The sequence below is a fragment of the Pan troglodytes genome, chromosome 1, assembly GCF_028858775.2.
Source record: "Pan troglodytes isolate AG18354 chromosome 1, NHGRI_mPanTro3-v2.0_pri, whole genome shotgun sequence".
NCBI classification, from domain to species: Eukaryota; Metazoa; Chordata; class Mammalia; order Primates; family Hominidae; genus Pan; species Pan troglodytes.
The window spans coordinates 153,112,755-153,138,298 of record NC_072398.2 but is presented as its reverse complement, the minus strand read 5'-3'; the positions used below and the strand labels follow the sequence as shown (position 1 = coordinate 153,138,298).

Here is a 25,544-nt window from a genome sequence, read left to right as displayed (position 1 = left end):
GAAATGATACCATAGTACTTGAATATAGAGAAGCACTTTGAATTAGAAAGCACTTGAAATATATGACTTCCTGAACTTTGCTAATTCTTATTTAATAATAACTCTGTGTGAGAATGGTCCTAGGGGCCAGGTGCGGTGGCTCACGGCGTGTAATCCCAGCACTTTGGGAGGCTGAGGCGGGTGGATTGCCTGAGCTCAGAAGTTCGCGACCAGCCTGGGCAACACAGTGAAACCCCATCTCCACTAAAATACAAAAAATGAGCCGGGCGTGGCATTGCGTGCCTGTAGTCCCAGCTACTCGGGAGGCTGAGGCAGGAGAATTGCTTGAACCTGGGAGGCAGAGGTTGCAGTGAGCTGAGATCACGCCATTGCACTCCAGCCTGGGCAACAGAGCGAGAATCCATCTTTAAAAAAAAAAAGAAAGAAAAAGAATGGCCCCAGGAATTTTACAAAGGACCAATAAAACAATGTGGTAGAAGATGAAGATGGATAATAAATGTTAAAGCAATTATATTCACAATCTGTTACAATACAACAAATTATCCTAAAATTTTAGCAGCTCGAAACAACAAACATGATCTTACACAGTTTCTGAGGGCTGGGAATTCAGGAATGGCTTAGTCTGGTGGTTCTCTCCTGAAGTTGCAGTCATCTGAAGGCCTGATTGGGGCTGGAAGACTCACTTCTAAGGTTTTCTCATTCACATGTCTGTTTTCAGGAGGCCTCAGTCCCTTGCCATTAGCAAGAGACCTTAGTTCCTACCAACTAGACCTCTCAGCTGCCTGAGTGTCTTTTAAGACATGACAGCTGGCCAGGCATGGTGGCTCATGCCTGTAATCCCAGCGCTTTGGGAGGCTGAGGCAGGAGGAATGTTTGTTTGAGCCTATAAGTGTGAAACCAGCCTGGCCACAAAATGAGACCCTGTCTCTACAGAAAAAAAAAAAAAAAGACGTGGCAGCTGGCTTCCTCCCAGATAAATAATCCAAGAAACAGCAAGGTAAAAGACACAATGTCTTTTATAACCTAGATGTGGAAGTGTTGCCACTTCTGCCATTGGTAACACAGACCAACGCTGACACAATGTGGGAGGGGATTACACAGGATGCGAGTACCAAGAGGTGGAACATTTGGGGTTGTCTTGGTGGCTGGATACCATGGCAGGGAATCATAATAGATTATACATAATGATGTAGACAAATTACTTTTTTTTTTTTAAGAGATAAGGTTTTTCTCTCTCTCTTACCCAGGCTGGAGTGCAGTGGTTCTCACTGCAACTTCTAACTCCTGGGCTCAAGTGATTCTCCTGCCTCAGCCTCCTGAGTAGCTGGGGCTACAGCCACATGCCACCACACCTGGCTTATTTTTGTTTAGTAGAGAGGAGGTCTTGGTATGTTTCCCAGGCTGGTCTTGAACTCCTGTCCTCAAGTGATCCTCCCACCTCAGCCTCCCAAAGTTCTGGGATTACAGGCTTCAGCTACCATGCCTGGTTGACATTTTAATGTTAAATGAATGAATATACTTTCTTTGGCCAATCTTTTGATATAGTATCAAGGCCTTTAGTTGTGAGTATGGATTCACTCGATATTTCAAGATATCTTTGTTACATAAACTAAACCGCTAAATCAGTGGTCTCCAACCTTTTTGGCACCAGGGGCCAGTTATGGGGAAGACAATTTTTCCATGGACGGTTTGGGGGTGGCTGTGGTGGATAGTTTTGGGATGAAACTGGTCCATCACAGATCATCAGGGATTAGATTCTCCTAAGGAGTGCACAACCTAGGTCCCTTACATGCACAGTTCATAATAGGGTTTGCTCTCCTATGAGAATCTAATGCCATCGTTGATCTGACAGGAGGCAGAGCTCAGGTGGTAATGCTCACTCGCCAGCCCTCACCTCCTGCTGTGCAGCCTGGGGTTTGGGGGCCCCTGCCCTAAATCATCATCTGGAATTTCGAGTTTTCCTTACTTTTAAAGGAGAGAAAAGGTACATTAAAAAGCACTGACTGCAGAATCTCCCTAGATTTGTACAATTTTGTACCCAATCTTTTACATTTGTCTTCTCCACACCTAGCTTGGTGGTAATTTTTGTAAGCTATTTGCCTTTATCAAGTCTTTTCAAAGCATTCAACTCAGCTTTTATAAAAAACTATAACTTTATTTTTGCTTTTATAATTTCTTTATTTTTTTTTTGGGGGCACGATCTGGGCTCACTGTAGCCTCCGCCTCCTGGGTTCAAGCGATTCTCCTGCCTCAGCCTCCCGAGTAGCTGGGATTACAGGCACGTACCACCATGCCCGGCTTATTTTTGTATTTTTAGTAGACGGGATTTTGCCATCATGGCCAGGCTGGTCTCGAACTCCTGACCTCAGGTGATCTGCCTACCTTGGCCTCCCACAGCGCTGGGCTTACAGGTGTGAGCCACCATGCCTGGCCTATAATTTCATTTTTTAAATGTTTACTTTGTATAATTTCAAAACCGTGCAACTGACATAGAACAAACCTAATCACTCGTGATAAGTATACAAGTAATGCTTATACAAATTGGCAGATCTTGGATTTTTAGTAATCTCAAACTTAGCATGTCAAAACTGAGCTCCTTACCACCCCTGCCTAAACCTCCTCTTCCCACAACCTTCCCTATCTGAGTAAATTACAACTCCATTCTTCCAGATCAAAGGCCCAAAACCTCCTTTCCTCACACCTCACATTCAGTTACCAAAAAAAAAAAAAAAAAAAATCCTACCATTTCTACCTAAAAAGGCAACAAGGAAACAAAAATATGCCAGATATTTCTCACTACCTTCACAACTATCACTTTGGCCCAAATCCCCATTCCTCATTCCGATTATTGTGGAAGCCTCCTAATTAATTGATCTCCCTGCTTCTTCTCTTGCCTCATTTAGTGTATGTGCAGCACTTAAGCTAGAGAGAGTAAACATGTCAGATCATGTCACTATGTTGTTCAAAACCTACCAGAGACCACCCATGTTAGAGTAAAAACCAAAATCTTTACAATGCTGTACAAAAAGAGGCTGGGCACAATGGCTCATGCCTATAATCCCTACTCTCTGGGAGGCCGAAGTGGGAGGATGCTTAAGCCCAGGAGTTTGAGACCAACCCAGGCAACACAATAAGACCCCATTTCTACAAAAACTAAAAAATTAGCCAGGTGTGTTGTTGCATGCCTGTAGTCCCAGCTACTCAGAGAAGCTGAGGCAGGAGGATCGCTTGAGCCCAGAAGTTAGAGGCTGCGGTGAGCTGTGATTCCACCACTGCACTCCAGCCTGGGTCTCTAAAAAAAAAAAAAAGGCCAGGCATGGTGGCTTATGCCTGTAATCCCAACACTTTAGGAGGCCGAGGTAGACGGATCACCTGAGGTCAGGAGTTTGAGACCAGCCTGGCCAATATGGTGAAACCCCATCTCTACTAAAAATACAGAAATTAGCCGGGCATGGTGACAGGCGCCTGTAATCCCAGCTACTCGGGAGTCTGAGGGAAGAGAATCGCTTGAACCCAGGAGGCGGAGGTTGCAGTGAGCAGAGTTTATGCTACTGCACTCCAGCCTGGGCGACAGAGCGAGACTTATTCTCAAACAAACAAAATCCTACGTAGTCTTGTCTCCTGCTCCCCACTGCACCTCCTATTACCTCACCCTTCACCTACTCAGCTTCAGTCGCACAAGCCTCCTGGTTCTTCCTAGAACATGTCAGATAGAATCCTTCTCTGGGCCTTTGTATCTATCCCTGGACCACTCTTCCTCCAAATATTTGCTTCTCCAGATATTTACATAGCCTACTGCTTCACTCTCCTCAAGGCTTTTACTCATATGAGGCTTTCCTTAGCCACTCTTATCTAAAATTACAACATCTACTCAGCCTGCCTCCAGCATTCTCTACTTCCCTGCTCTGGTATTATCCATATTGCCATATTACATGTCACTAAATACTACATAGTTCACTTATTTGCTTATTGTCTGCCTTCTTTCACTAGAATGTATGTTCCATAATGGCAGGGATTTTTCTTTTATCACTGCTGTATCCTTAGCATATAGAACTGAATATCTGTTGAATGAATGAATGATGAATTGGTGGGAAAATAAGCAGGCCTTGCATGCTGTGAGTAGCTATCAGTGTTCTACAGAGAGAATGGAGAGCTTTGTTTAATCTGGTGAATCTATTGGGTGGATATAAAAATAAAAAATTGTTAAGTTTCTAGTTATTTATTTATTTATTATATTTCGAGACAGAGTCTCACTCTGTCGCCCAGACTGGAGTGCAGTGGCATGATCTCGGCTCACTGCAACCTCCGCCTCCTGGTTTCAAGCAATTCTCCTGCCTCAGCCTCCCGAGTAGCTGGGACTACAGGCGCACGCTACCACACTCAGCTAATTTTTATATTTTTAGTAGAGACAGGATTTCGCCATGTTGGCCAGGCTGGTCTCGAACTCCTGACCTCAAGTGATCCACCCGCTTCAGCCTCCCAAAGTGCTGGGATTACAGGCGTGAGACGCCATGCTCAGCCAACTCACTTCTTTAAATCACAGAAATAAATATGTAATTATAAATTGATATGTATAGGGGCAGGGCACAGTGGCTCACACCTGTAATCCCAGCACTTTGCGAGGCCGAGGTGGGTGGATCACTTGAGGGCAGGAGTTCAAGACCAGCCTGGCCAACATGGTGAAACCCCATCTCTACTAAAAATACAAAAATTAGCCAGGTGTGGTGGCACGCGCCTGTAATCCCAGCTACTTTTGAGTCAGGAGAATCGATTGAACTGGGGAAGCGGAGGTTGCAGTGAGCTGAGATCGTGCCACTGCACTCCAGCCTGGGCGACAGAGCGAGACTACATCTCCAAATAAATAAATAAATAAATAAATAAATAAGCAAATAAGTAGGAATATATATATATAGGGAAGAGAAAGGTGGGATGAAAGGTGAGGTGCAAGGTGGGGAGAAAGGTGGGATGCAAGGAAGCCTTCTCCGAGGAAGCAGCATTTAATAAGAGATCGGGAGGATATGTTGAAGTTAGGTGAAGGGGAAAGTGGGAGAAAGGATTTCATGCAGGGAACAACTTATACAAAGGCCCTGCAGCCAGACTGCCCATAGAAAGTTTCATGAACTGAAGAAGGCCAAGGTGATGGTATCAAAGAGAGCAAGGGCACAAGCAAGACTACCAAGACCGCCTATCACTATCCGTAGTTTGGTACATTTAAATAATTTTAATTACCAATTTTGAACTTTTCTGTAATCGAGGAATGAATGGCTTACCCTCCTTAGAAGAGTTTCCATCCTGAGTAAATACTGTGGGGATGGGACTGGGGAACAGAGTTATATTTGAGTAGAAGGCCTTTTGTGTGTACGGGTGTGAGAGAGAGAGAAACGGAGAGAGAGAGGGAGTTTCACTCTTGTTGCTCACGCTGGAGTGCAATGGTGCCATCTCAGCTCACAGCAACCTCAGCCTCCCGGGTTCAAGCGAAGTGGGTTCTTCAACCTCAGCCTCCCAGGTAGCTGGGATCACAGGCGCACGTCACCACGCCCGGCTAATTTTTTGTATTTTTAGTAGAGATAGAGTTTCACCATGTTGGTCAGGCTGGTCGCAAACTCCTGACCTCAGGTGATCCACCCGCCTTGGCCTCCCAAAGTGCTGGGATTACAGGCAGGAGCCACCGCGCCCGGCCTTTTTTTTTTTTTGGAGACAGAGTCTCATTTTGTCACCCAGACTGGAGTGCAGTGGGATGATCTCTGCTCACTGCAACCTCCGCCTCCTGGCTTCAAGTGATTCTCCTGCCTCAGCCTCCTGAGTAACTCAGATTACAGGTGTGTGCCTCCACACTAGGCTAATTTTTTGTATTTTTAGTAAAGACGGCCTTTTGCCATGTTGGTCAGGCTGGTCTTGAATTCCTGATCTCAAGTGATCCACCCGCCTCGGCCTCCCAAAGTGCGGGGATCACAGGCATGAGCCACCGCGCCCAGCCCAGAAGGCCTTTTCAACATCCCTGAAATATAACCTGAGCACCGCTGTCTGCTTAGGGCCTGAAGGTGGAAGTGGTTACCTTTATTCTTTATCTGGATGTCATTTCGATTTTTTTTTCAAGTGCAGTGAAGAATTAAAGATCTCGTCCACCAAAAATACTCCGAGTGTGCATTTCGGGTTTTAATATGGTATTGTCTGATGGGTTTGACAGGCTGGCGGTCCAAGTTGAAAAAGGTCTGTGGGTGTCTAATAGTCAAAGATGCCTTTATGAAGCTTTAGAAAGACCAGATATGGTTTGCCTTCAATTAAGAAAAAGGTGGAATATAAAGATATTTGTACTTATATAAATATATTCCTTTTTTTCTTCTCCTCCTCTGCCTTCAACTTTCTTCTTCTTCTTCTTCTTCTTCTTCTTCTTCTTCTTCTTCTTCTTCTTCTTCTTCTTCTTCTTCTTCTTCTTCTTCTTTTTTAACTCTCCTTTTAAAGACTGGAGCTAAGAAAAGGGGAGCAATAGACAGATGAAGTGTTCCCGGATTGCTGCCCCACGCTCTTTGTAATAAAGGAAAACTTGGCCAAAGGTCAATGCTTAGGGTAGTAGAAGATATGTAGTGGCTTGGCTTCTTGACTGGAAACTAGGATGGGTAGAGTAGCTGAGAGAAGTGGGCCCCAGAGCAAACTGGTTGCGGGTAGGGGGAGCCAGCTTCAGCCCGGTAATGAAGTCCATTTCGGCCTCATTCCTTTCCCATGGCGGAGGCAGCCTTCCTTCCCCAGGCCTGGCTGGAGGTGGAGGCAGGCCCAAAGTTAGGGGGTCAGCTCGCGCACCTAGGGCCGGGAGACAGACAAATTCTGGCGTAAAGTTGGCAGCCACGGTCCCCCTCCCCTGCTTTTCTCCTCAACTCTCCACCCCCACTCCGGGTGATACGGCGGAGGTGGGGGGTTGGGGGAACTGGCCTTGTGTTTTGGAACAGCTGCAGCCGGCGCTGGGCCCGCCTGGAATGCGGGAACAGGCTGCGCACCAGGACTTTTATGGAAACTTGCTGCTGGAGGCGGCGGCGGCGGCGGCGGCGGCAGCCAGAGGACTCCCAGCGGCTGGAGCAGAAGTGTTAGCGGCCAGAGCTCCCAGACCCCTACCCACAGCCAGGCGGAACGCGCACAGTCCCTCCACGCGGAAAGAAGGACCTTCGTCGGTCACCGGCTCCTGGAGGGTGAGAAGAGTTGGGGGAACGTGGGCTGGGGGGAGTGGAGACGGAGGTGTCGGGTCCCCTGGTGGGGGCGGGGGCGGGAGCGGCGGCTGCAGAGAGGCACTCGGGGTCTGCGGCTTCTGGCCGTGCTCCGCTGCAGCTCCGGAGGGCGCCGGGCGCCATACAGCTGTGGTCCGCGCTGGCCCCGGCCCGGGCGAACCCTGCCTTGGAGCCGCGTCCTGCGGGCTCGGCGGGGTGCCTACCAGGGGCTGCCCCAGGGTCTGAAAGTGTCGGCCGGCCTTGGGCTTCTGGTTGCAATGTCTTTGCCCTGCTCCCCTGCGCCTTGTCGGCTGAGTTTCGGGTGCGTTCCCTACTGTAGGGAGGGAGCCCTCTGTGAGCGGAGTGGGTGCCGGTCCCTCGGCTGAACCCTTGGGGTCCTTAGGGAAGTTCAGTGCCGTCCCCCACCACTTGCCCCAGCCGCGGTCTCCGTCTCTGCCAGCAGTGCCAGTTAAGAAATCCTTTCTGATCGGTCTCTGTGGAAGATAGGGAGAAATATGATTTAACAGCCTGTTACTCCCCCCCACACACACCCCCGCATATCCCCCCACTCCTGTCTCCAACCCTTTTTTTTTTTTTTTTTTCGTGATTCTGCCCGAGGTGGGATGCTGGGGGTTGAGCAACTAGGGCTGGAAGTTTACGAAGTTTACGTAGTTTAAGTGAGTGAAAAATGTAGTCACTTCTTGAGAACTCCCTTTGCCTATATGCTTTTGAAAACGCCAAACCATTCCAGCTGTTTGTAAACTGTGAAACGTTCTACAAATGCATTAGCATTGGGATTTATAAAGAAAATGACGAAGTTGAGAGATTATAGTTGGTTACTGCAGTGACTTAGAGATGCTCATTTTATAGTTATTAAAGCACAACGTGAACAAAGTTGGCAGAGAGATAACAAGGTAAAAATAGCATAAGGATATGTCCTAACAAAATGTCCTTGGTGAAGACACAGGTAGAGAGAAGAAGCCATAATAAAGAAATTAGTTCCCTGACCAAAACAACGGGAATATCATTCATCGTTAAATTTTGTTAATGAATTCATGTAGCAGCGGCCCATTGGCCTTCGAGTCACAACATAACTATGTCTTAGGTAATGTGATTAAATAAAGTATTTATACTTAAGTTTATATCTTAGTCACACGTTATTTATATCTTAGTCACACGTTATTGAGTGGACCACATAATTCCCCCCGCTAAACATTATCCTTTACAGGTTAAACTGCTGCAGTTAGAAAACTTTGTCTCAAATTCTTTTGAGTTTGGGGTATTGTTAAGAAAAAATGCATAATTAATCAAATGAGAGAAAGGTTTTTTGGGGGGAGGTATAATTTGTATAAGTAAACTTTGATTAACCAATGTAGCTGTTTAAGTTTCTTCTTCCTTACAATTAACACCGTATTTTTGCAGATATTTTATATTTTGACTAATGCTTCTGAGGAACAATTTAAAGAAAAATGCATGCAATTATGTAGTTTATCTGCAATTCCCTTAAAGAATTCTAAGCTAAAACCACAACAAAATTATTTTAAATCCAGTTTTCCTCATCATAGTTACAATGTAATCCAGTTTTAATAGAAGATTCATATTTTAAAATCCATTTTCAATTGAAATGTAATGAATAGCAATTGTTCCTGCTCACCTTAAAATGGAATTTGTGCTATTTTTGAAAATTTGACATGTAAGGCTGATCATTGTCAAAATGTATGTCATCTTGAGATGACTATATTTAGCATCAACAAAGGAATGCATTATCTAGGTTTTTGAACAGTATTTTTCCCCTGAAATTTCACTTGAAGTATTTAGGTTAGGGTTTCATTTTTGAGCAGAATAAAAACTAAATATGCATATTTGGAAGACATTAATTGGGGATTCAGATTGCTTAGAATCTGAGCGGCCTATAATGACATACTTCATTTATTAAAAAAAAACCTGTTATCTTTGAAATACCCTAAAAGACAAAAAAAAGGGGGATTATTTAAATATGAGAGTTGTGCACACCTAAAAGAAAGAAAATAATGCAGTGAATGTGGAAAAGTATGTAACAGACAGGTAAAAGTCTAAACGTTTTTATAGAAGAGAGGACTGTTATTTTATAGTTATGTAGGCCACACACACATAGAACATCTTGGTAGTTTATAATTTGGAGAGAAAATGATTTATAACATTCTTAACAATTTCACATATTTGTGTTCTTATTTAATCAATCTGTGGTCCATATCACCTGTGTAGTTTCTTTCATGTTCTCTTTCTGGGTTTATAATTGCATAGTTACATATTATATACATTTGAAATGGCTACATTTTCCTTTATTATTTAAATATTCAGTGTATAGTTTGGCTTAATTTATAGTAGTTTACTTTATATACTCCAGGGTGGGTGGATTTGTACCCAGAAATCCACCTTAAATTTTAGTTTAATTTGTATTATAATGTTAATACACCATATTATATTTATGGTTAAAAATTATGGAGAATGGAAAAAGGGGCTCTTGTAATCTGACACTCTTACTGTTAGGATTTTGATGTATTTCCTTTAAGTCTTTTTCCCATGCATAGAACTCTTTCTTTTTGCATTGACATATCTCAATAAAACAACATGTGAAAGCATCCCATGCAGTGTCTGCCATCCAGTAAGTGCTCAACAGGTGATTCTTTTTCTTCCTCCTTTATTTCCTTCTTGACATCTCTTCCTTTTTACTCTTAGATTAGAAGACAAGCAGATTGGGGCTCCCTATATGAGGTTTCGAGGTTGGTGAAATTCACTTCTCACCATCCATCCTGGGCCTCTTCCCTGTCTTTTCTTCCCCTTCTCTTTCTGGCCAAAATAGGCCTCCCCTTTGACCCTTTCCATTTTGTCAGTGTTGTCTATTCATTTAGACTAAGGCTATGGCAGTCAAAAAGTCGACAGTCAAAAAGACACCTTTTACTTCCTGATTACCAAGTGTGGAAAAAAAGTAAAAAAAAAAAAAAAAAAAAAAAAATCAAAAACAAAAAAGACACTTTTGGGGCTGGGTGTGGTGGCTCATGCCTGTAATCCAAGCACTTTGGGAGGCTGAGGCGAGAGGATCCCTTGAGCCCAGGAGTTCAGGACCAGGCCTGGCAACATAGTGAGACCCACCCCCATCTCTACAAAAAATTTAAAAATTAGCCAGATGTGGTGGTGCATGCCTGTAGTCCCAACTACCTGGGAGGCCGAGGCAGGAGGATTGCTTGAGCTCAGGAGGCTGAGGCTGCAGTGCACCGTGCTTGTACCACTGCACTCCAGCCTAAGTGACAGAGTGAGGCTCTGTGTCAAAAAAAAAAAAAGACACTTTTAGCCACAGACATACTTAAAAATTGGTACATTTTACATTAAAATATCGATTTACATCCTCTCTTGAAAACTGGAAAATCTGGGCAAAATCTGGGTTCACTTTTTTAAAGAAATTATTTTTATTTCAGTAGCTTTAGGGGTACCAAGTGGTTTTTGGTTACATGGATGAATTGTAAAATGGTGAAGTCTGTCTGGGTTTTTAGTGTACCTGTCACCCAAATAGTGTACATTGTACCCAAAGGTTCACATTTTTGCACAGGAACAATACACTGGAACTAAATAGTGGCTGCCCCACAGACAGGCAGGTCACATGCTCTGCATTTGACATAGTCTCTGAGATTCCCTATTGTTTTAAACAAGTCATACACTCATTTACATTACCTGTCAATTATATTACATAACATTACCTTACATTACATTTACATTACCTGACCCTGAATACTTGAGTATGCAGTCCCCGATCTAAGTATTAGGGCAAGTATATCTGATGCATCATATGATGGAAAGTCTGCTGTACTTAGCAACAGGAACTGGGACTTTAAACATTGTAGATACATTTTGGTTAGCAAACCTCTTAAATAATGTGATCATGGGAGTGGGAGAAGAGATTAGCATTCATTGACACTAATTGTTAGTGTCGATTAGAGCTGGAAGGGACCATATATTGCTAACCAAAACAAATAAAATACTTTCCCTGGTGGGATTTTAGAAAGCATGGGGAAGATATTTCTGCTAAGGAAGTATTTCCTAGGATCTTGTAAATAATCTTTTTTTTTTTTTTTGAGACGGAGTCTTGCTCTGTCACCCAGGCTAGAGTGCAGTGGCATGATCTTGGCTCACTGCAGCCTCTATCTCCTGGGCTCAAGTGATCCTCCTACCTCAGCCTCCTGAGTAGCTAGGACTACAGACATGCACCACCATGCCTGGCTGATTTTTTAATTTTTTGTAGAGATAGAGCCTCACTATGTTGCCTAGGCTTGTCTCAAACTCATGGTCTCAAGCAATCCTCTTGCCTCGGCCTCCCAAAGTGCTGGGATTACAGGTGTGAGCCACTATGCCTGGCCTCCTTAAAAATTCTACTCCCTGTCCATTTGAGAAGTGTTTAGGAGGGTTTTTGTGACTCCTACAGCTTGGCTATAAAGAGGAGTTTACTGTTTTTCTTTTGCCTCCCCATTCCACTTACATGTTTGGAGCCAGAGATCCAGGTCTTCCTATTCCCAGCTGTGTCCTTCAATGAAAGACCATCTTCCACTTGCAGAGATGGTGAGGAGGCCCAGACTCCAGTGATTACCACATCAATTTGCTTGGGAACAGAACTCCTGAAGCCTCAGGTTTCTGGTTGTTCATGGTATTTAGTTTAGCATAAATTCACCCCATTTTATTTTTTATTATTTTAGTTAGTGCATCTAGATCATCAGTCTTCCTTTTGTAGATAAGAATCATGTGTCTTATTTGGGGTGATTTTGGATCAGACAGTTTTCCTGTTATCTCTTTGTCATTCATTCACTAGCTCAAATACGAATAGAGCTTGTACTATGTCCTAGGTGTTGTGCGAAACACTAAAACTATAGAGAGGAATAGAGCAGTTCTTACCTTTCAGGGGCTCATAGTTTGATGGATATACTTCAAAAAGTATCACATACTGTCATATAAGGGCAAAGTGTTATTTATACTTATTGCGGAAGGATATCAAGGCAGGTTGAAAGATTCGAAAGATTCTTGATTTTCTTTCTTTCTTTTTTTTTTTTTTAGACAGAATTTTGCTCTTTTGCCCAGGCTGAAGTGGCACCATCTCGTCTTAGTGCAATCTCCACCCCCTGGGTTCAAGTGATTCTCTTGCCTCAGCCTCCCGAGTAGCTGGGATTATAGCCACTCGCCACCACGCCTGGCTAATTTTTGTATTTTTAGTAGAGATGGGGTTTCACCATGATGGCCAGGCTGGTCTCGAACTCCTGACCTCGTGATCTGCCCACGTTGGCCTCCCAAAGTGCTAGGGTTACAAGCATGCGCCACCGCACCTGGCCTTTTTGTATTTTTAGTAGAGACGAGATTTCACCATGTTGGCCAGGCTGGTCTCGAACTCCTGACCTCAGGTGATCCACCTGCCTCGGCCTCCCAAAGTGCTAGGATTACAGGTGTGAGCCACTGCACCTGGCATAAGATTCTTGGTTTTCGGTGAGGAATTGTGTATTGGTAGGAGGGAAATAGATCACTACTTCATATAGGTGAAATAGGATCTAATTTCATATTTTTGAATTGTGATGAGGTTTATGACAGGTTTTATAGTATCATTTTTACTTCATTATTATTATTTTTTGGAGACAGGGTCTCGATCTTTCACCCAGGCTAGAGTGCAGTGGCGTGATCAGGGTTCACTGCAGTCTCTACGTCCCAGCTTCAAGCAGTCCTCCCGCCTCAGCTTCCCGAGTAGCTGGGACTACATGTGTGCACCACCACACCTGGCTAATTTTTCTGTTTTTTGTAGAGATGGGGTTTTAGCATGTTGCCCAGGCCTCACCCTCCTAAAGTGCTGGGATTACAGGCATGAACCACTGCACCCAGCCTACAGTATACTTTTTTTCCCTTTTTTTTAGAGATGGAGTCTTGCTCTGTAGCCCAGGCTGGAGTGCAGTGGCCTGATCCTGGCTAACTGCAACCTCCACCTCCCGGGTTCTAGCAATTCTCCTGCCTCAGCCTACCAAGTAGCTGGGACTACAGGCGCACACCACCATGCCTGGCTAATTTTTTGTATTTTAGTAGAGACGGAGTTTCACCATGTTGGCCAGGCTGGTCTCGAACTCCTTAGCTTGGGCAATCCACCTGCCTCAGCCTCCCAAAGTGCTAGGATTACAGGCGTGAGCCACCATCCATGGCCAGCCTATAGTGTAATTTTGTTGTTGTTGTTTTTTTTTTTTGAGATGGAGTCTCGTTCTGTTGCCTAGGCTGGAGTGCAGTGGCACAATCTCAACTCACTGCAAACTCCGCCTCCCAGATTCACACCATTCTCCTGCCTCAGCCTCCCGAGTAGCTGGGACTACAGGCACCCGCCACCATGATTGGCTAATTTTTTTGTATTTTTAGTAGAGATGGGGTTTCGCCGTGTTAGCCAGGATGGTCTCGATCTCCTGACCTCTTGATCCGCCCGCCTTGGCCTCTGAAAGTGCTGGGATTACAGGCGTGAGCCACCGCGCCCGGTCGCCTATAGTGTAATTTTTAAAGTATAAGGTTGCAACCTTCATTAATTAAATGTAATAAAGTTACATTATACCTAAGTTTATGTTTCCTGTACAAGTGAAAAATGATAAAAATTTAGGCTCATATTTTATGAAGCTCAAAACAATTTTGTTGCTTGTTCCAAAGACTGTAAGAATTAGGTTTTAACATTTACTTGCAGCATATAGTTAAGTATTACGTTTAAAATCTTCTTAAAAGTTGGCTGGGCACTGTGGCTCACGCCTGTAATTCCAGCACTTTGGGGGTGCAAGGCAGGCAGATCTCTTGAGGCCAGGAGTTAGAGATCAGTCTGGTCAACATGGTGAAACCCCATCTCTGCTAAAAAATACAAAAATTAGCCGGGTGTGGTAGTGCACACCTGTAATCCCAGCTACTTAGGAGGCTGAGGCATGAGAATCACTTGAACCTGGGAGGTGGAGGTTGCAGTGAGCTGAGATAGTGCCATTACACTCCAGCCTGGGCGACAGAGCAAGACTCCATCTCAAAAAAGAAATCTTAAAAGTTGACAGCCTGGTTGGGCACAATGGCTCACATCTGTAATCCCAGCACTTTGGTAGGCTTAGGTGGGCAGATCACTTGAGGTCAGGAGTTGGAGACCAGCTTGGCCAACATGGTGAAACCCTGTCTGTACTAAAAAAATTTAGCCAGGTGTGGTGGCATGTGCCTGTAATCCCAGCTATTCGGGAGGCTGAGGCAGGAGAATTGCTTGAACCCAGGAGGCAAAGGTTGCAGTGAGCAGAAATGACACCACTGCTCTCCAGCTTGGGTGACACAGTGAGACTTTGTCTCAATAAATAAATAAATAAATAAATAAATAAATAAATAAGTTGTCGGCCAAGCACAGTGACTCAGAAACTGAGCTCATTTTCTGACTTAAACATGCCTTTTAATTTAATCTCCAGTTAATGGTAACCCTGTTCACCCATTTGCTCAAACTAGAAACCTTGGGTTCATCCTTTTTTATTTACTTGTTTGTTTGTTTATTTCTCATCCTCTGACTCTTGCTTGGGTTCATTCTTGACAATATTCCTCTCCTCACCTCTACCCCTCCAAATCAAATTGGCCAAACCTCTTGCAATTGTGCCCCACTACAGTGTAAGTTCCATCAAGAAGGCTGGGCATGGTGGCTCACACCTGTAATCCCAGCACTTTGGGAGCCCGAGGCGGGTGGAGCTCAGGAGTTCAAGGCCAGCCTGGCCAATATGGTGAAACCCCATCCCTACTAAAAATACAAAAATTAGCTGAGTGTGGTGGCAGACACTTGTAATCCCAGCTACTCGGGAGGCTGAGGCACAGAACTGCTTGAACCTGGAAGGCAGAGGTTGCAGTGAGCTGAGATTGCACCACTGCACTCCAGCCTGGGTGACAGAGCAAGACTCTGTCTAATTAAAAAAAAAATTTAGAAAAGAGAGAAGAATCAAATAGACGCAATAAAAAATGATAAAGGGGATATCACCACCGATCCCACAGAAATACAAACTACCATCAGAGAATACTACAAACACCTCTACGCAAATAAACTAGAAAATCTGGAAGAAATGGATAAATTCCTCAACACATACACCCTCCCAAGACTAAACCAGGAAGAAGTTGAATCTCTGAATAGACCAATAACAGGCTCTGAAGTTGTGGCAATAATCAATAGCTTACCAACCAAAAAAAGTCCAGGACCAGATGGATTCACAGCCGAATTCTACCGAGGTACAAAGAGGAGCTGGTATCATTCCTTCTGAAACTATTCCAATCAATAGAAAAAGAGGGACTCCTCTCTAACTCATTTTATGAGGCCAGCATCATCCTGATACCAAAGGCTGGCAGAGACACAACCAAAAAAGAGAATTTTAGACCAATATCCTTGATGAACATTGATGCAAAAATCCACAATAAAATACTGGCAAACTGAATCCAGCAGCACATCAAAAAGCTTATCCACCATGATCAAGTGGGCTTCATCCCTGGGATGCGAGGCTGGTTCAATATACGCAAATCAATAAACGTAATCCAGCATATAAACAGAACCAAAGACAAAAACCACATGATTATTTCAATAGATGCAGAAAAGGCCTTTGGCAAAATTCAACAATGCTTCATGCTAAAAACTCTCAATAAATTAGGTATTGATGGGACGTATCTCAAAATAATAAGAGCTATCTATGACAAACCCACAGCCAATATCATACTGAATGGACAAAAACTGGAAGCATTCCCTTTGAAAACTGGCACAAGACAGGGATGCCCTCTCTCACCACTCCTATTCAACATAGTGTTGGAAGTTCTGGCCAGGGCAATTAATTAGGCAGGAGAAGGAAATAAAGGGTATTCAATTAGGAAAAGAGAAAGTCAAATTGTCCCTGTTTGCAGATGACATGATTGTATATGTAGAAAACCCCACTGTCTCAGCCCCAAATCTCCTTAAGCTGATAAGCAACTTCAGCAAAGTCTCAGGATACAAAATCAATGTGCAAAAATCACAAGCATTCTTATACACCAATAACAGACAAACAGAGAGCCAAATCATGAGTGAACTCCCATTCACAATTGCTTCAAACAGAATAAAATACCTAGGAATCCAACTTACAAGGGATGTGAAGGACCTCTTCAAGGAGAACTACAAACCACTGCTCAATGAAATAAAAGAGGATACAAACAAATGGAGGAACATTCCATGCTCATGCATAGGAAGAATCAATATCATGAAAATGGCCATACTGCCCAAGGTAATTTATAGATTCAATGCTATCCCCATCAAGCTACCAATGACTTTCTTCACGGAATTGGAAAAAACTACTTTAAAGTTCATATGGAACCAAAAAAGAACCCGCATCGCCAAGTCAATCCTAAGCCAAAAGAACAAAGCTGGAGGCATCACACTACCTGACTTCAAACTATACTACAAGGCTACGGTAACCAAAACAGCATGGTACTGGTACCAAAACAGAGATATAGATCAATGGAACAGGACAGAGCCCTCAGAAATAATGCCACATATCTACAACTATCTGATCTTTGACAAACCTGAGAAAAACAAGCAATGGGGAAAGCATTCCCTATTTAATAAATGGTGCTGGGAAAACTGGCTAGCCATATGTAGAAAGCTGAAACTGGATCCCTGCCTTACACCTTGTACAAAAATTAATTCAAGATGGATTAAATACTTAAATGTTAGACCTAAAACCATAAAAACCCTAGAAGAAAACCTAGGCAATACCATTCAGGACACAGGCATGGGCAAGGACTTCATGTCTAAAACACCAAAAGCAATGGCAACAAAAGCCAAAATTGACAAATGGGATCTAATTAAACTAAAGAGCTTCTGCACAGAAAAAGAAACTACCATCAGAGTGAATAGGCAACCTACAAAATGGGAGAAAATTTTCGCAACCTACTCATCTGACAAAGGGCTAATATCCAGAATCTACAATGAACTCAAACAAATTTACAAGAAAAAAACAACCCCATCAAAAAGTGGGCAAAGGATATGAACAGACACTTCTCAAAAGAAGACATTTATGCAGCCAAAAAACACATGAAAAAATGCTCATCATCACTGGCCATCAGAGAAATGAAAATCAAAACCACAATGAGATACCATCTCACACCAGTTAGAATGGCGATCATTAATAAGTCAGGAAATAACAGGTGCTGGAGATGGAGGTGGAGAAATAGGAACACTTTTACACTGTTGGTGGGACTGTAAACTAGTTCAACTATTGTGGAAGACAGTGTGGCGATTCCTCAGGGATCTAGAACTAGAAATACCATTTGACCCAGCCATCCCATTACTGGGTATATACCCAAAGGAATATAAATCATGCTGCTATAAAGACACATGCACACGTATGTTTATTGCGACACTATTCACAATAGCAAAGACTTGGAACCAACCCAAATGTCCAACAACAATAGACTGGATTAAGAAAATGTGGCACATATACACCATGGAATACTATGCAGCCATAAAAAATGAAGAGTTCATGTCCTTTGTAGGGACATGGATGAAACTGGAAACCATCATTCTCAGCAAACTATCGCAAGGACAAAAAACCAAACACCGCATGTTCTCACTCATAGGTGGGAATTGAACAATGAGAACACATGGACACAGAAAGGGGAACATCACACTCCGGGGACGGTTGTGGGATGGGGGGAGAGGGGAGGGATAGCATTTGGAGATATACCTAATGCTAAATGACGAGTTAATGGGTGCAGCACACCAACATGGCACATGTATACATATGTAACAAACTTGCACATTGTGCACATTAAAATATAATAATAAATAAAAAAATAAAAAATAAAAAAACAAAAAACAAACAAAAAAATTTAATCAAGACAGGGACTTTGACTTTTTGTTCCCTTTCATCTCCCCAAGCTTAGGATAGCGCCTGACACAAAGTAGGAGCGTAAGAAATATTTGTTAAATAAATAATGAGTCACCATGTCCTGTCAATTCCACTTCCAAAATGTCTCTTCCAGCTTTTCATTCCTAATGCCAATGTCCTAATTCAGGCCCTTATCTTCTCTTACCAAGGTCATTGTACTTGTCCTCCTTCCACTAGTCTTTCCCCATTAAACTCCATTCTCTACATTGCTATAAGAGTTTCTTTTTCTTTTCTTTCTAGGATACATCTTTAAGTCATGCTCGTTTGCTGGCTCTCTATTGCCTATAGTATTATTAGGTAATATCTGAACTTTTTATTAATATGGTGCACAGTATTCATTCTAGTCTGTGCCCAGCCTGTCTTTCTAGTTTTGCCATAGATTGACTGGACAATTTTATAGCTCCCCAGATTTGCAATGGGTCACCAGGCATCGGTATTTTTGTTCATTCTGGTTCTTTTTCCTGGATGCCTTTACAATCTTTTCCACTTTGTGAAATTCTACTTATCTGTCAAGGTCTAACTCAAATGTCATTGTCTCCGTGAAACCTTCTTTAACCCAGCCTCTTCCTTAACCATACCATAGTCTTTTCCATGTTTCTGTAGCCTGGTTATAATACTGGTATTATAGCATTTACTACATCATATAATAATTAGTACATCTATTTCTGTCACCAAAGCTATTTGATTCACAAGGGCTAGCTCTTATTTGTTTCGTATCCCATTGCCAGGCATACTTTTTGGCATACAGCAGATTCTCCTTTTCACAAAAATAATGTATTGTAAATACAGACCTCATCTGTCAAATTTGAAAAAATGCAGCTTTTTTGATAAATTGTGTATGGGTTATACTAATATTGCAATATTACCTCTGAAACCTGCGGTGGATACATATTTGTCTTCATTTAACATGAATGCTTAATGTGTTAGAATGCCATTACTAAATCTCTTTATCATCCCAGCCTTCTCTATTATGACCAAACTCTTAGAACCACGTGTTCCATCTTATCTTTTGATCACTGGTTTCTTTCTAATCGTATTCTTGATAACGATTCAATTGACTTGCCTGGGATTTTAGATACATAGGTGTAATGGAGCTGAATTGTTGGGTTGCTGCTGCCCCTTTAAGGTGGCCAAGGACATTGCATCTGCCTACTCAAACAAGAAAAATCACTTAACGCTAGAAGAAGAAAAGCCTGTTAAGATTCCAGATACAAAGTCTCTTGGCATTCAGGTCACTGAGTATAGGAATTAAGTTGTTAAGCCAATCTCCATTTAGCATTCTAAAATACATTTCTAGAATGAGAACTTGATATGACTCAATTGGGATGTTTTTCCTGTAACTCAGCAAATCTCAAAATGTGGTCTTAGAACCCCTGGGAGTCCTCAGTACCATTTAGGGGTCCATAAAGTCCTTCCTTTTCCAACTACATATTAGTATAAGGTCATGTTTTCTTAGAGACTTCAATCAAAACAACATCACCGTAGTTTGAATGCAGAAGCAGATATGAGAATGTATTTTTCCTCTATTAAGCCAGATACCAGAGATTAGCAAAAATGTAAAATTATTTTCCTCTTCTTACTAATTATTTTTATGTTTATAAATAATGGTTTGTTATTGTTACTTTAAATGACTTTATAAGTACATATTAGAATATTTTGTTTTAATTTCTAATATATTAAAGACCTATTGTTATTATCCATATAAACAAAACCTCTATTATAACCAAACTCTTAGAACCACATGTTCAACCTTATCTTTTGGTCACTGTTTTCTCTCTCATCTTATTCTTCATAAGAATTCAATGGACTTGCCTGGGATCTTAGATACTTACAAGGTGCAATGGAGCCGAATTGTTGTGTTGTGGCTGCCCCTTTAAGGTGGCCAAGAACCACCTTAGGATCCTCAATAATGGGCCCAGACTTTAGGTCCTGAGCCCCAAAAGTTTGAGACCCACTTTGTAATACATAGCCTTTCTTTTTGTGGGGGGATTTTCTTTAACATCACAGATCTTATTATTTTATTTAGAGATGGTGTCTCACTATGTTGCCCAAACCAGATTCAAACTCCTGGGATCAAACGATCTTTCTACCTCAGTCCTCGCTAACTAAGCTGGGACTACAGGAATGCACCCAGCTGAAGCTAATTTTTATGTGTGTTTACACACTTTCAGATGTTACCTAAATAAAGCCTTTTCTAATCTAAAAATGTAAGCCTTATTATATTTTTGATAGTTATATTTTATCTCATCTAGACCATAAACTCCATAACAGATATTTTATCCTATTCGTTATTATTTATGTAGTAGCCTATATACTGTACCTAGCACATTATAGAAAAATGTTCAATAAATGTTTCTTGAACAAATATCAATGTTCACTAATTTATCTTTTTCTGTTTATTCTTAGTTCTGTCATACTCATCACTCTAAATTTATAAAGCATATGAAAATCACCTAGTTTATGGTACACAATAGGTATTCAATTGTTATTTTCTCCTCCTTTATTTGGTTTAGAGGTTTCAGAACTTTCCTTTAACGTATTGCAGTTTTTAAAAAATCCTTAAATTTTATTTGTACATGTAACTTTTCATTACTTTATTAATGACTTCATCAAATGAAAGTTTACCAATTTTCTTTGAGTGGTTAAAGTTTTCCCAAAAGAGAATAAAAGGCAAGAATTATAGGTTTTGATTCTGTTCATATTCTGAGAGGATAGGAGGATGTACTACATAGAGCCTAGGATATGGTGAGTACAGGTAGAATATTATTTAAAACATCTATAAAGATGTGTTATGCTGAAATAGGTGTTGCACAAAATAAATGAAACAGACTTTGTATTGCCTAATACAGTGGAAAAAGCTGATAATTGTTGAAGCTTGATATGGGTGTATGGGGGTTCATTGTATTAGTCTCTTTCAGTTTGTATGCCTGAAATTTTCCATAATAAAAAAGTAAACAAAAAAGATAGATTAGACTGATATGTCTGAGATGTTTACCAATATAAAAATGTTTAAAGTTTATGCCAGATACACCTAGAAATCTAAGCATATTTAGAGGTCTCAGAGACTGAAGGAGAAAAAACAACCATGTTTAAGATGAAGTGGAGAAAATCACCATTTCCATTATAATTAGTTTGGGAAAATACCTCCTTGGTAAAGAAGTGACTTAAGAAAGGTCTTGGAGGTAGAAAAAGGCTACTAAATAGATTTGTCTAGCTGGAAGGTTGAAAAAATGGAGAGAAGACAAAGGAAACTGAAGAGTCTGAGGGTCTGCAGAAGGCCTGTCAAGCCCAGGTGAGAATTTTAGTTCTGACCCATGATGCACTACACAGTTAACATCCTCAGAGTTAGAGTGATACACTAGAGCACAGAGAAGAGCACAGAGAGGTAGAGATGGCAGTAGTTGAGTAGAGAACCTAGTGGGCCTGGTTGAGGGCAGAAAGAATGGTGGGCTGTTATCCTATCATAAGAAATGAAAAAAAAAGAGAGAAATCAGAACAATCATGGCTAGAAGTTCTTCTGGAACTTTTAAAACCTATTTTTTTTTTACCAATAATGTATACTTAAATTATTATTCTATTCTAATACAATATGTATCAGTTAAGAGTTCTGAAGAAACTACATTAAAGTAGCTGCCCTATAGCAACTGAAGTTAACTATGTCATTACACTTGGATTCCGGCACCTATTGAAAAGATTGAATAATTTGAAAATGTTTATCAGGATTCCGAAGAAAAGAAAACCAGTAAAGTGAATACTTTGAATTTTATAGCTTCTCATTTTGTAAGTTTATTAATGAAAATTATAGTGATACATATGAAGACTAAATAGAAATAATTTCTGGCAAGCATAATTATATGAAATTGAAGGAGCAGCTGGGGACTTTTGCTAAATAAAGCAGCAAAATTAAGTTTATTTATGAAAATTATAGTGATACATATGAAGACTAAATAGAAATAATTTCTGGCAAGCATAATTATATGAAATTGAAGGAGCAGCTGGGGACTTTTGCTAAATAAAGCAGCAAAATTAAGTTTATAGACTGGTAACTGAAATGTTGACTATTAATATATATAAGCACGAAACTGGGAAGACTGACAAGCCATGGGCAATATGATGAAACCCTGTTTCTACAAAAAATACAGAAATTAGCTGTGTGTGATGGTGTGTGCCTGTAGTTTCAGCTACTCAGGAGGCTGAGGTGGGAGGATTGCTTGAGCCCAGGAGGTCGAAGCTACTGTGAGCTGTGATTGCACCACTTCTCTCCAGCCTGGGTGACAGAGTGAGATCCTGTCAAGAAAGAAAGGAAGTGGGAGGAGATGATAAAATAAGTCAAAGATTAAATTGATATTTGAAATTTTTAGTTTTTATTTTTATTTTTTTGTGACAGAGTCTTACTCTGTCACCCAAGCTGGAATGCAGTGGTGCAATCCTGGCTCACTGCGACCTCTGCCTCCCAGGTTCAAGGGATTCTCCTGCCTCAGCCTTCCTAGTAGCTGACATAACAGGTATCTGGCACCACACCCAGCTAATTTTTGTATTTTTAGTAGGGGTGGGGATTCACCATGTTGGCCAGGCTGGTCTCAAACTCCTGACCTCAAGTGATCCGCCCGCCTTAGCCTCCCAAAATGCTGGGATTACAGGCATGAGCCACTGTTCCTGGTGATATTTGGAATTTTTTTAAAAACCACCTTATTAACATATGATTGACATACCAAAAGCTGTATATATTTAATGTATGATATTTGGCATTTGAGAATATGTTTCTAAAAGACTAATAATCTCCTATAAATGTTCAACAGAAGACTTCTTTAAAATATAGTATAGACAGTTTGTTAAGAGAATAAAAAGTTGAATCAAAGGAACAGAGGATCTTTCAAACTTGCTAGTTTTTGGTGAATATTTAAAAGCTTTATGTGATAGCTTTTGGGGGTTATTTTAAATTATAATTTAATTGAACAAGATACTGGAAAGCAACTGATCCCCTGCAATCTGGGAAGGGAGCGTAGAGTCTACCATGCGTACAGAGGAAAATCAGGGAGTAAGAGAAGTAAGTGCAAAATATGGACTGAGAATGGAAATCATTGATCTTAGTCATCTAACTGAAAGTTGGGGAATAGTGTATACTGCCTTTCAATTCTATAGTAGGCATGGTTGATGTTAGAACCTTACCTGTGTTTGCAAATAGCAAATCAGACTGGACCACTTAAAAATCCGGTTCCAAGGCTTTTGTTGAGAGTTGTTGCAAAGAGACTGTTAATAGCATGAGAATAGAGACCATGTCTGTGTGTTCAGTGTTATATTTCTCAGTGCCCAGTAGAGTGCCTGGCATAGTAGATGCTTAATAAATACTTATGGGCCAGGCATGGTGGCTCACGCCTTTAATCCTAACACTTTGGGAGGCCGAGGTGGGCGGATCACGAGGTCAAGAGATAGAGACCATCCTTGCCAACATGGTGAAACCCTGTCTCTACTAAAAATACAAAAATCAGCTGGGTGTGGTGGTGCGTGCTTGTAGTCCTAGCTACTCAGGACGCTGAGGCAGGAGAATCGCTTGAACCCGGGAGGCAGAGGTTGCAGTGAGCAGAGATTGCGCCATTGCCCAGCCTGGGCAGTGGAGTGAGACTCCGTCTCAAAAAAAAAAATAATAATATATGTGGCATGTTGTATTTATATGATATCCCTGCATAATGATAATCATAATGATAGTCATGCCTTATATCCAGATAATCTTTATCTGTTCATAAAGTGATTCACCTTGAAGCTGGCAAGATTTACTTGTTCAGGGCTGGGCATGGTGGCTCATGCTTGTAATCCCAGCACTTTGGGAGGCTAAGGTGGGAGGATCACTTGGGCCCTGAAGTTAAAGACTAGCCTGGGCAACATAGCGAGACCCTGTCTCGACAAAAAAATTCAAAACTTAGCTGGGTATGGTGGTGCAAGCCTGTAGTACCACTCAGGACGCTGAGGCAGGAGGTACTATGGATATAATGGTGTACAAAACACAGTCACTACTCTCAAAGACCTCACCTTCTGGTCGAGGAGGTTTTCAGGAAGGTGGGTCATTACTGTACATTGCGGTCAGTGCTACAATTAGGGTAACCATGGGATGCTGTGTAAGCAAACAGGAGAAGCACTTAACCTAGTCTTGTGGAATCAAGGAAGGCTTCCTGGAGAAAGTGACAATTCAAGAATTAAAGGATGAGTAGGAGTTAGCTGAGTGATAAGGGAATGAGAATAGCATAAAGCTGAGGGAGCCAGCTCTGCAAAGGCTTGAGTTGTGCCAGTATTACAGTATGGGTGATAGAGTGGGAGGGAGGGGTAAAAAGAGATGAGGCTACAGAAGTAATTTAATCTACTAAAGTGTATTAAATCACAGAAGAAAAAGTGGACAATGAGAAGAAAAGGGCAAAGATTGAAAGCTGGGGGCAAACAACATCTAAGAGGTAGAGAGAGGTATAGAAGCCCTCAAAGGACATAGAGAAGGAATGCTCAGAGACATGAAAAAACAGAGGGAGAATAGTATTATGAAACCAAGCAAGGAGGATTTCAGGAAGAAAGGAGTGACTGAGAGTATCAAGTGTAGCAGTGAAGTTCAGAAAAAGGGAACTGTTCATTTTATTTGGCAATATAATGAGAAAAGCATTATTAGGCCCATTTTACATATAAAACTGAAGTTCACAGAAGTTAACGGGCTCGTCCAAAATCACATATCTAATAATTAACCTAAACAGAAACTCTAATCCAAGTTTTCTGGCTCTAACTCCAGTGCTTCTTCCACCGTCAATGTTTTCTTAATGTGCATGAAAAAACCAACAGTTAACTATATAATTATCATGAAGATATAATTGAATACAAAGGTTATTAAGCGCAAAAAGTTCTAGTAGAATATTTTGGGAGATTTCAAATTATTTTTGTATTAATATTAAAATTTAAAATATATATGGGTTTGGAATTTTTATGAGGGGGTTTATGAAAAGTTATGATAACATTGAGCCTGTATATGTCATTTGTTCTAAAGTTGTTTTTTGTTTGTTTGATTTCTGTTTTGAGACAGGGTCTTGCTCTGTTGCCCAGGGTGTAGTGCAGTGGTTCAATCATAGCTCACTGCAACCTTGAACTCATGGGCTCAAGTGATCCTCTTGCCTCAGCCTCCCAAGTAGCTGGGACTACAGGGACATGCCACCACACCCAGATTAATTTTTTTTTTTAAATTGTAGAGATGGGGTCTTGCTATGTTGCCCAGGCTGGTCCCCAACTCCTGCCTCAAGTGATTCCCCTGCCTCAACTCAGCCTGGATAACAAGTGTGAGCCATAACACCTGGCTGGGAAATGATTTGGAGAGAAGGTTTGATAATAGTATTTACCTTGAAGCGTTGTTGTAGGAAATAAATGACAATGCTTGTTA

General features: G+C 41.6%; 2 protein-coding genes across 9 annotated transcripts in view; one reads left to right on the top strand and one right to left on the bottom strand.

Annotated features, from left to right (window-relative positions):
- Window positions 1-7,000: 7,000 nt before the first annotated feature.
- On the bottom strand, window positions 7,001-24,202 carry LOC100609015 (putative uncharacterized protein NEXN-AS1). The gene is made up of 2 exons (XM_054675519.2): window positions 24,167-24,202; window positions 7,001-7,822 (listed from the first exon to the last, which is right to left on the bottom strand). The coding sequence occupies exons 1-2, from the start codon at window positions 24,200-24,202 to the stop codon at window positions 7,001-7,003; spliced, it is 858 nt and encodes a 285-aa protein (XP_054531494.1).
- NEXN (nexilin F-actin binding protein) overlaps window positions 7,099-25,544 on the top strand; it is a 57,602-nt gene continuing 39,156 nt past the window's right edge. For all 8 annotated transcript variants that reach the window (XM_063817008.1, XM_009423894.5, XM_009423876.5 and 5 more), the window contains exon 1: window positions 7,099-7,181. The gene's annotated coding sequence lies outside the window, so the exon portion shown is untranslated. The remainder of the gene's footprint in view (window positions 7,182-25,544) is intronic.